The sequence below is a fragment of the Rhineura floridana genome, chromosome 3 (assembly GCF_030035675.1).
Source record: "Rhineura floridana isolate rRhiFlo1 chromosome 3, rRhiFlo1.hap2, whole genome shotgun sequence".
Classification (NCBI taxonomy): Eukaryota; Metazoa; Chordata; class Lepidosauria; order Squamata; family Rhineuridae; genus Rhineura; species Rhineura floridana.
This window is the reverse complement of record NC_084482.1, coordinates 2,001,254-2,012,111: the sequence shown is the minus strand read 5'-3', so window position 1 is coordinate 2,012,111 and position 10,858 is coordinate 2,001,254. Positions and strand designations below refer to the sequence as shown.

The 10,858-nt window shown below is 43.4% G+C and overlaps 1 protein-coding gene across 5 annotated transcripts; it reads left to right on the top strand.

Annotated features, from left to right (window-relative positions):
* The first annotated feature begins 440 nt into the window (after window positions 1-440).
* On the top strand, window positions 441-10,821 carry SPC24 (SPC24 component of NDC80 kinetochore complex). 5 transcript variants are annotated; one of them, XM_061613784.1, is made up of 7 exons: window positions 441-663; window positions 2,373-2,457; window positions 4,949-5,125; window positions 6,613-6,802; window positions 8,654-8,746; window positions 10,468-10,544; window positions 10,629-10,821. In XM_061613784.1, exons 3-7 carry the CDS (start codon window positions 4,954-4,956, stop codon window positions 10,733-10,735), a joined length of 639 nt encoding a protein of 212 aa, XP_061469768.1. In that variant the 5' UTR covers window positions 441-663; window positions 2,373-2,457; window positions 4,949-4,953; the 3' UTR covers window positions 10,736-10,821. The 5 variants fall into 5 exon arrangements, with proteins under 5 accessions (XP_061469768.1, XP_061469766.1, XP_061469771.1 ...); XM_061613782.1 differs by lacking the exon at window positions 441-663 and adding an exon at window positions 791-899; XM_061613787.1 differs by lacking the exon at window positions 441-663 and adding an exon at window positions 792-899 and having other exon boundaries at window positions 6,661-6,802.
* The last annotated feature ends 37 nt before the right edge of the window (window positions 10,822-10,858 follow it).

Below are 10,858 nucleotides of genomic sequence, written 5' to 3'. Positions count from 1 at the left end.
AACCTCGGACCTTCTGCATGCAAAACAGATGCTCTGTCATTGACTTCTGGTCCTTCCCCAAATTAATTATAATTCTCCTTCATTTCTATTTAATAAATGTTGTTATTGATAATGAAAAATCATAATTACTGATTAAAAACACTAAACTTCTACGTTGTAATGATAACGATAAAGAAACGTAAGTGAAGCACGTTTGCACATTATAAAAACACTACATTAATGCTATTGAGTGGGTTCCCTCATGGGACGAGGGCCGTTTCCAGTTTTGCATGGAATAAAGTAAAGCAGCGCCCGCTGGCGCCTGATCGCGATGGAAGCAACTTTCTCCTTCCTTTGAAAGCCGGAAAGATTCTCGCTTTCCAGAAGATGGGGGGGGGGGGGGAGGAGAGGAGAGACGCATGCGCACGAGGAGAACCCCGGGGTGGTTTGAGGAAGGCAGAAAATATTTGGGCTTGGTAACGGTCACACGCATGCGTTTTGAGTAATGAAGTTGGCCTGTAAAAAAATTGAAAACGGGAATTGACCGTGATTGATTGTCTGTGGGTGTAGAGCGGCGTCGCTTTCGCCCTTGCCATCTCTATGTTGAAAATTATATATACTTTGCCCTAGAGAGGCAAACAAGTTCCGTTGCAGATCCGGAGAGTCTCCATCAATATTGTAATGGTGTGTGTTGAGTCTACCCTGTTTTTCTATTTCGATGGTTTCGGAGCGGGGGGGGGTGGGGCTGAAAGGGCGCGCGCGAGGTAAGAACGGACGTAAGTTTTGTCTGGGCTCCCACGTGCTGCGAAGCGACCAATCAGCGCCTAGGGAGTTTCGGCGGGCCCAATCAAGTAGATTATTTGCTCTGACTTCAAATGATGCCAGCCTTGGAGTTGTCTATAGCAGAGCGGCGTGTGTCGGTGAGTGGGCAAGTGGAGTTGTGCCAGAGAAAGAAAAGAAAGATCTCCTTCTAAACCGCGTCATTCGGGGTCAGGCCTCATCCCCCCCCCACCCCCGCAGAGCCTGTTCTGATTGCCCATCAAGCGTACCTTAAATCGCGTGCAGAGTGCGAGTAATGGACCTGGGATTGTGGTGATTGGAAAAGGAGGTTATTATTGAGGGTGCCCTGAACAGCATAACAGTAGTGACAGTTGGCCAGCTAATGGCCCTTTTGCGCTTCCTTCAAGATACGCTGTGCATCTTGTAGAGGATTCCACTCTCCTAAGGAGTTTTTGTTTGCAATGCTCAGGAAATAGTGACAAGGAGGGCAGCCCCGTATATGATATTTAAGAAAGAGGACAAAAATCCATGGTTTTACAAGGCTTGTTGTATTTTTATATTATTATTTGTATTATTTTAAATTGTTTTTAGATTTTTAAGTGCCTTTTAAGGTTTTAAGGTTGTGCATAGTTTAATTGTATTTTAATTGTATGTTTTTTTGTTTTTAACTACATGTAGTTCTATTTGTAAGCCGCCCTGAGTTCCAGTTTGGAAAAAGGGCGGGGTAAAAATAAAGTTTCAATCAATCATTCAATTCAACAATATAGAAAGACGTAAAAATCCTAAGATATACATGTTTCAATCTTTTATATAAGGTTTGTGTTTAAGCACCTACTTCGTGAGTAGCTAAGAGATTATAGCCTAAAAGTATAGTTTCCTTGAGGAAGATTGTTCAAATTTGAAACATGCATTTGGGCATTCTTTTCTCTTTTGTGTCTCTTGCATTCTTGGATATTCAACTTTTTGTTTTTTCATCATTTTTTTAAAAAATCCTCTTTTATGTAGAGTCCAGACCAATAAGCTGCTCAGAAAAGGAGACAATGTCTGTGATTTGGCTAAAGTTAAGCACTTTGTAGTCCATTGGTTTCAGCAAAATAAACAATTCTTAATGTCAATAGGACCACACAGTTGTTAACTTTAGCTGAATTGTGCCAGATATGGTTATTGTATATAAATTGGTTTTGTATGTGACAAGGCAAAGAACCACAGCTGATCTAATCCTTGAAAGATTGTTTTGGGAAAAAGGGATGACACTGTATGAGTTTAGTTAGTTAGTTAAGTTTATATCCCACCCTTCCTCCCAGTAGGAACCCAGAGGTATATATTTTTCTTTACTGAAATGCACGTATTGCTAAGTGTTGCTGATATGGAGGCTGACCATGTGTGAGGCTGTTAGGTTGTAAATGTATCATGTGCAAATGGCTGTGTTGATCCATTAGAGAAAAATCCAAACAGTGAAACAATACTTGTATGGACTATCAAGTTCTGTTCTGTTTTCTGCTTGACAAAGAACCCATGTGTTCCAGTAAATGCCAGGATTAGATTAAAACAATTGCTTCTTTTAAAAAAAAAAAATCAAAATGAGAGTTGCTGTTGCTTCTCTTTTCCAACAGACATCTGTGAAGCCTTAATTTTCAGTAGATACAGATCTGAAAAAGGTTTCTTCTGTCATCATCCTAAGACTAAATCAAGTTGCAGGTAAGTGTATATCCTCATTCTTTTTTTTTAAAAAAAGTGGTTTTTTTGTCACCTAGCCTGAGGAAGAGTTCTGTGTAGTTTAAAAGGGTGCAAACCACATTTTTCTATAAAATATTTTTTACTGTTTGTACAAGCAAATAATTTCCCCCACCCCCTCCCTTGCAGTGGCTCTCTCTTTTTCCCTCCTCTCCAATGTTCTGTTAAATAAGGGAATTTTGAAAAATGGAAATGGACTGCCTTCAAGTCAATTCTGACTTATGGGCGACCCTATGAATAGGGTTTTCACGGTAAGCGGTATTCAGAGGGGGTTTACCATTGCCTTCCTCTGACGCTGAGAGGCAGTGACTGGCCCAAGATCACCCAGTGAGCTTCATGGCTGCGTGGGGATTCGAACCCTGGTCTCCCAGGTCATGATCCAACACCTTAACCACTACACTGGCTCTCAAGGGAATTTTGGGTGCCTATGTTAGAAACAGTTTATGGAACAAAACATGGCTCTTGTAGGGAGATCGGTTTTAAAACTGAACAGACTTATCAAAGATCCTGTATGAGAAGTTTTATACCAGTATCTTATTGGGTGCTGAAGTTGGCCAGGGTGGATTGATGCTAAAGTACAACAGGCCCCTTTCTGTGGGCCCTGATGGATAGGATTTGCTTTCATGCTCAAGATCTGATAATTATTAAAGGGGAATTGGAATTTTGTCTTTGGTAAAATTGCCTGGTAAGTTGTTTCCTTCCTCACCTTTATTACATATATATTCTGCCTTTCCTCCGGAGAAGTCAAGATGACAGACAGGAGGTTTCTGGTTGTCTCCTATTCGGGACCGATTCATACCTGCTTAACTTCCCCAAGATTGCTGCATCGTATACTATCAGACCAAATGGCCTGTCCTCTTTCCTTTGTAATGTATTGCATTGCCTGAACCACCCAGTCTTAGAAGTCAATATCACCATGTACACTGGCCCTACCTGCTTTTAGTCTTAAATACTTTAAGATATGAATGATATACTGTAATGTAAAAAGCTATAAGACTGGCACTGGCAAGCTTTCACAGCCAATGATCGCACTGCTCTGATGTCAGAGAGCAAACATTCCAGCTGCTAAGGGAAAAGGGTGAGTTGTGGTGGGCAAAACCTTATGCAAAACCTAGAGGCAGGAGGAGTTTGTCGTGCTTGGAAGGAGGATTACTCAGGGCTGTGGAGTCAGTACGCCAAACCTTTGATTCCGACTCCTCTATTTTTCTACTGTCCGACTCCACCCAAAATTGCTTCCGACTCCAACTCCACAGCCCTGGGATTACTATAAACTGGGGAAAGGGTTTGAGTGGGAAAGAGGGAGCCAAGTCCCTTCCAGTGTAAAGAGCCATATATTGGTAGAAATAGGCCTGGAAAGGCAGGGCAGTGCCACCTCCTGAAGTGGTTCACTGGAGGCTGCCAATATCATCTGCTCAGTGCAACTGCAGGGGGGAGAGGGGCCTGGTGCTCTTATTGGACAGTTTGATGTGGTGCCAGGGGGAAGTTGTTAACTCAGCCCTGTACTTGGACTATTGAGCGGGGAATTTAAGGCAGTAGACATAAAGTTTCATGTATTGATTGGAAAGAACAGACCATAACCCTAGGTATAGTGAAATGTTGGCTGCAGGCTGTTAGAAACTGGATATGAAACTTTTTTAAAGTTGCCAAAATGCCTCTGTGATGGTGATATTTGCACTCACATATTTCAGTCCCTTACTGTTCTAGTAAGAGTGTATGTGCTGTAATCGGTTGTGGGTTTGTAATACGATGTGTATTCAAAGTACTGAAATAAAGTAAAAGAGGCTGGAGGCTGAATTCCAAACTGCAGAAAAACTTTCATGGCTGGTGAACTTTTCCAGTTCTGGGATGTGTATGGTGTTTCCGGTTTGCTTGGGGGGTAGTTTTTAGTCATTTTCCAGTAATGCAATCTCTTCTCATCCCACCTGCACAGTCCCTTTAAAGTTGGCCAAACTAGAAAAGACCTAAAGGTAAAATCCTAGCTTGCAACCTAGACTACTGCCTTGACTATAAAAGGAAAGAATCTTGGGGTGCGGGATGATTCTTTCTTTGCACTGCAAGTGCATTTGGCTACGTGTAGATTGGCGTTTGTCTTGCCAAATACTGTAAAATCTGAGGGAAAGCTTCTGTCAGGCAATGGATGTGTGGAGTTTAACAAACAAATACAAAAACTTGATTGGTCTGTTGACCTTATCTGCTGGGAACCAGTAGAAATGGTAAGGCCCATTGCTGCATGAGCCCAAAGAAGCAGAATATTGACATGCGATCTCACTATATCTTAATCAGAGATGAGGATGTGGTGGGATTGCATGTCCACATTCTGCTTCTTTGGGCTCATGCAAGGCATTTAAAGGAAGGGGCTTTGCGGTCGGGGAAGAGATCAGGCAGGATTTCACCCTCCCTCTGGAAATGTCTGGGAGACTGCTCAAACACTCATACTCTTCCACCCCCCCTTAAGCTGTGATGGCTGCTCTCCGAGAAGGGGTACAAGATATGGAAAAAGTGAGCAAGGAGCTTCTCAAAGTGATGGCAGGAGCTAAGGCAGGGAAGATGCTGAAGCACAATTTAGCTAAACAAGAGCAGATGATCAACAAACTCTTGGATACTCAAAAGAGCACAGCACAGCTGATCAAAGGTACTCCTTTCCCTGTACTGCATAGCAACAGTTGTAATATAGTGTTGTACTGCATTTTGAAACTATGTTGCTCTCAGATTTTTAGCTGTGATTTTATGATTGTACTTTTTCTTCTAAACCACTTAGAGTTTTTAAAGTTAGGCAGCATATAAATTGTATGAAATAGATTTGTCTTGGAACCCTGCATGACCCAGGGTCCCTGCAGTGGTCTCTCAGCTGGGGCTAAATTAATGTTACAGCATCAGATGTTTCATTCTACTGTTGAAAGCTTAACTACCAGATGCTACCTGATCACTCTCTACACAGGAGCTCCACGCAAGTCTCTTGATGCTTGGGCCTCTGATACAGCAGAACTGCCTCCGCCCACACACACCTGGGCTTGGGACATTTCTTATTAAAGGAACCTGTTACATGGTTGGGGATCACTGAAGTTTGTTCCAGCAGTGTGCCAACTTTCTGTGGCACGTTGAATCTAGGATGCATAGGCTGATTTGTGAGGGCCTGGAAGGTGAATGGAGCTTTCAGATACGCACTGATCAGGTTAACACCAAACTCTTTCTGTTGGGTGCTTTTTCTCTAAATGAAATCATTGATTATCAGGGATCCCTAATGTAGCCTTGGCTTACTAGCCAGCCCGTACTTGTAGTTGCCGCCAGCCTCATCTTCCCTTGAATATTCTGTGCACGCCAGAGCATTTGGAGCAGGGGCTTTGTGGAAGCAGTGCAAGTCTCTCAGCTGCAAAGTCAACATGAAGGGATGTTGGATCTAAAGGAGAGGTGCTTGCCGTTGTTGTTGTTATTAAACTGCATTTGGTTAAAAATCCCAAAGATGAGTTAGGTGTATATTTTGTGTGTGTGTATATATATACACACACAACATACATAAAAAAAATTAAGTCTGCAAAAGTAGTAACATTCCTGCAAACAGAAATCTGTAGAAAGTAACTGCCATAAAAAAAGACAATCCCAAATATTTTCTGGGAAAAGGATGGCTTGTGCTGCTATGTAAAGCTCAAGGAAGGACTGAGATGGACAGCCTTACAGAGATTTTTATAACATTGGCACCACCACAGAGAAGGCCTTGTCCTGCATCAGCCAGCACCCAGGGTACTTCAGATGGTGAGGGCACACACAGCAGGGGCTCTGAAAAGGGTCTTAACATCTAGGTAGGCTCATATGGGGACAGGCAGCCGTTAAGATATCTTGCACCTAGGCCAGCCTTTTCCAACCTTTGGGTCCCCAAATGTTGTTGGACCACATTTCCCATCATTCCTCACCATTGGCCATGCTGGCCAAGGCTGATGGGAGTTGCAATCCAACATCTGGGGACCAAAAGGTTGGGAAAGTCTGTCCTAGGCTTTAAAAGTCAAAACCAGCACTTTAAGTTAAGCGCTGATTGGGGAGCTGGTGAAGGGATGTGTAGAGCCTTGTTGATTTTCCAAGTTTCTTCCTCTTTATCAGTGTCTTGACAGCACCACATTTTAACAGGTGTGTGTGTGTGCATGTGCGCATGCCGCTATTCTTTCCTTGTGGCAGAGCTCATGACTATCGAGGAGCAGGTGGCCCAGAAACTTTCTGACAGGGAAGAAGAGCTGAAGGCAAGCCTCCAAAAGCTGCAGAAAATTGAAGAAGAATTGCTGAAGGCAAGAGAGGATGCCAAATTGAGAACCAACACCAAATATCCTTCCATGTGTGTATCTGGTACCAAATCCAAAAATCCCCTGTGGGAGTTGAATCCCTCAAAACATTTCTTCCCTTGTAGACTATACCACAGGTCAGTCAAGGTGTGGTAACTTTTGTAAGTGAAGGTGTCTCCCTACCCCAGTTTGGCAAGGCAGGACACTGCTATCTTGCAAGCTGAGCAGATTTGACTTGGGACTTTATCTGGACTTGTTCACAAAATTAGGGTTCAGAAGTTGGGTATTTCAGGATTTTTACTCATGTAAATAAGGAAATTTGGGGTGTTTTTCAGTTGTATGCTCACTGTTTCTTTTCCCAGAATTGTGAATTTCACCAAAGAGGAGTAAGAACTATTGTTTTCACTGAGGTCAGGGCTGCACTTTACCTCTCCTACAACCCCTTCCACAAGAATGACGGCTGCTAGAGTGCATACTTTGAACACAGAAGGTCCCAGGTTCAATCCCTGGTAGCTTCAGCTACAAGGACCTTAGGTAGGAGGGCTCAGAAAAACTTGCCCTTGAGATCATGGGGAGGCACTGCTGCTTAGAGTGGCCAACAATACTAGGCTTGATGAATTAGCTCTTATTTACATGGGGGTCTCACTGTATAAAATAGCAACTACATACACATCGTTACATATTCTGGAATAAACAAAAGCAAGTCAGGAGACATCTTGCTGAGGATTCTTGAAACTTCCGCATCTGATTAATCCAGGAATGGGGAACCTGTGACCCTGCAGATGTTGTGGATTCCACCTCTCATCAGCCCCAGCCAGCATGGTCGATGGGAGCCGCATCCCAGTATCTGGAGGCATGCAGATTCTGCAGCTCTAATAATTCCTTGAGGTAGGGGTTACCAACCCGATGCCCATAGATGTGAAGGTCTTCATTCCCCTCCCCCCCGGGCAGGGATCCCAGGCAGCTTTCTAGGACGGCTAAAGGAAAAAAAAGTTATGAAGCAAAAATGTGCAGGCACCCTGCTAAGCAGTTTCTGTGAAATAAGCTAGTTTGATTGCTCTCACCTGTCAGTGTTTTAGCCAATGAGTGATGTCAGACTTGTAACTGATAAATGAGTTGTTTGGACACCAAGCAACTGGAATTCCTGGAGTTCTAAAGAGCTTGTTTTCCCAGTCCCTTTAGTGCGCTTTTCCTACTTATTTTCTAGCAGACCTTGGAATTGCCAGTTTGCCCTTTTTTCCCTAGCAAACAATGCATCTTTCATGTGGTGGGTTCATTTGAGATTAGGTATGTCCTAGATGTTTTCTGCAAATGCTACTACACAAACGTGTGGGTGGATGTTAAAGAATCCCTTTCTCAAATGGCAAATACACAGTGTGAAAACTTTGTGAAGAGGCTTAGGTATGTGTCCTCCTAAAGAGGCACTCATTAAGATTTCACTGTATAATTAACTTACAGTACAATGGTATATATGTCCACTTTAGAAGAAAGTCTATTGTGTTTAATGGGGCTTACTTCCAGGTAAGTGGGTACAGGAAGGCCCTTCCTTCCTGTTGCCCTTCTTCAGAGGATATAGAAAGGTTTGCCCAGATGCAAATAGCTGAATGTAAATGTACTGCCTTCAAGTTGATTCCGACTTATGGCGACTCTATGAATAGGGTTTTCATGAGGCTGAGAAGCAGTGACTGGCCCAAGGTCACCCGGTGAGCTTCATGGCTATGTGGGGATTCGAACCCAGGTCTCCCAGGTTGTAGTCCAACACCTTCACCACTACGCCACACTGGCTCACATGCAAATAGCTATTCCAGAGTAATTTGCACTTGCTGAAATTAGCAGTCCCTGCTGGTGTGGAAAATCCAATCAGAAGCAACATTCCTTCACTCACAACATAATGAGTTAAAGAAAGAACTGGAGGCTTTGAGAGAAGAAATCAGGCAGCAGGAGAAGAGCGTGGATGACAATGCTAATGCGTCCGTGTCGGCTATGTAAGTAGAGACCTCCCCCTGCTCCTTTGATTTCTAAGCCAACGGCTGGAAGTAGGTGGCGAAAAGGTAGTTTATTTATATGACTTATTTGCAAATACACAGTTGCCAAGCCAGTGAGAAACATCTCTGCTTCTTTTCTACCGAGTTAAAAATAGGCTTACGCCATTGCAGCTTCAAGAACATTTTTAAGTACAGGAACAGTCTTGTGTTACTGAGGGGATGGCGTATAACGGTGATCTGTAGAGAAGTGTTGGCCTAGTGCTATATCCCAGGTCTAGCCATAGATATTGGCCCAATTCAGACATCACAATCTCCCCTCTAACTAAACCATGGTATATTGGATTGTGAAAGCGGAATATGCCTGTGTCCCTCCCCTTCTGTGCCAGCAAAAAGATCCTGGCTTCTTCAGTGTCCTGTGACATCTGAACTGCAAATGGTTAGGGTTCTATGTAACCCTGGAGGCCAGTTTTGTCAGTCCTCCCTCTGCCTCTTGGGCTACGAGCTCAGGTAAAGCTATCCAATTTTTTAATGGCTGGTGCTCTTGCTATTGGGACAGCAGGTTTTCCCCTCCGTTAACGGTTTAAAGACTGAGCTATAAATCAAGAACTTGACACTTCCCCTCCTGCTGGTCTCTCTTGGCCTCCGCCCCTTCCCTATCTGCAATACAGGGAAGCGGTAGTGGCAATTACTGACATGCCCAATTGTAAAGATGACAATTAGATAATGCTCATGAAGTGCTCCGAACACTTGAAGGCATTACTAAAAGTAGTACAGGAATACCCCGCTCTATGGACCTTCACTTTACGGACACTCGCGAGTTCGGATATACTTACAGTAGCACCATTCCCGTTTACGTACGCTCGCTTTGCAAGAATGGACACTTAACCTTTGGTTGTGGCCTGTTCTTTCGGTGCGTGGGGTGGTGGTGGAAAGAGATGCAATGGCGCAACCGAGAATCAGCTGGGAGGCATGGCGGTGCAGCAGCAGAGGCTTTAGCGCGGGGCTTTGAGGCTCCGTGTGAAGGAGAGGTGGCACAGTGGTGGCACAGTGGAAAAAGGTAGTGCTTCACTTTAAGTACATTTTCGGTTTACGTACTCGCTCTGGACCCTTTGCATACGTTAATGCGGGGTATTCCTGTATCATGGTTTTATGCCTTCTGTTAAATTTTACCTTTGTAGTCCCCTTTAGTACCACTCCCTATATATATTTATATATATATATATATGTGTGTATATATATTGTATTTTATGTATTTTAATGTTTTTGTGATTTTGTTGTTTACAATTTTATTATGTGTTCGATTTTATTTTTGTAAGCCACCCTGAGTGCCCTATTATATGGTAGAAGGGTGGGATAGAAATATTTTAAATAAATAAATAAATATTACACACCTAGGAAGTGGCCTTATACTGAAACAGACCATTGGTCCATCTAGCTCAGTATTTTCTGTACTGACTGGCAGCAGCCTTCCAGATGCTGGGGACTGAACCTGGGTCCTTCTGCACACAAAGCAGATGCTCCACCACTGGGCTGCACCCCTTCCCCAAGCACTTTGTTCTCTGAGCATTATTCTGTGATGCAAGTGTCACAGTATGGATAAGGTAGCCAAAACAGGCCATAGTGCATATAATGAGTGTCCTATGCAGAAAGCCAGAGATCTTTGCCTCAGCTGCTGCCGTAGGCAATAGCCCGACTTTCATATGTTCAATTCTGTCTTGCAGGTATATTGTACACCTTTATTACCAGATCTGCCGGATTGACTGGGACTACTCCTGTGAGCCAACAATGGTCAAAGGAAGTATCCTTTCGTTATAGGCAAACGGGATCCTTGAAGGGAAGGGAACTGAAAAAGTTTTTTGCCTTGACCTTTTTTTGCCTTCAGTTCATTATGGGCCAGATATTGCTCAGCCTATCAACCTTGATAGTGGCCAACACTCTCGCTGCTTTATCAGTGACTATCTGTGGAACCTTGTGAGTGCAACCTGGTGAAGGAGGCAGCTCCCAGCAAACAGTAGCAAATGTATAGTGGATGCACTTTTTTTAGACAATAAATGATTGGCAACAGTCTTTTCTTACCTGGTATGGCCTTTGTCAGAAGTATAAACACAGCAA

What these genes read in the sequence shown, in the direction of transcription:
- SPC24 (XM_061613784.1), top strand. Translation starts at nt 4,954, where the DNA reads ATGGCTGCTCTCCGAGAAGGGGTACAAGATATGGAAAAAGTGAGCAAG. An exon ending in CACAGCACAGCTGATCAAAG is followed by an intron (nt 5,126 to 6,612) that starts GTACTCCTTTCC and finishes ACATTTTAACAG; the next exon opens with GTGTGTGTGTGTGCATGTGC. An exon ending in AATGCGTCCGTGTCGGCTAT is followed by an intron (nt 8,747 to 10,467) that starts GTAAGTAGAGAC and finishes TCTGTCTTGCAG; the next exon opens with GTATATTGTACACCTTTATT.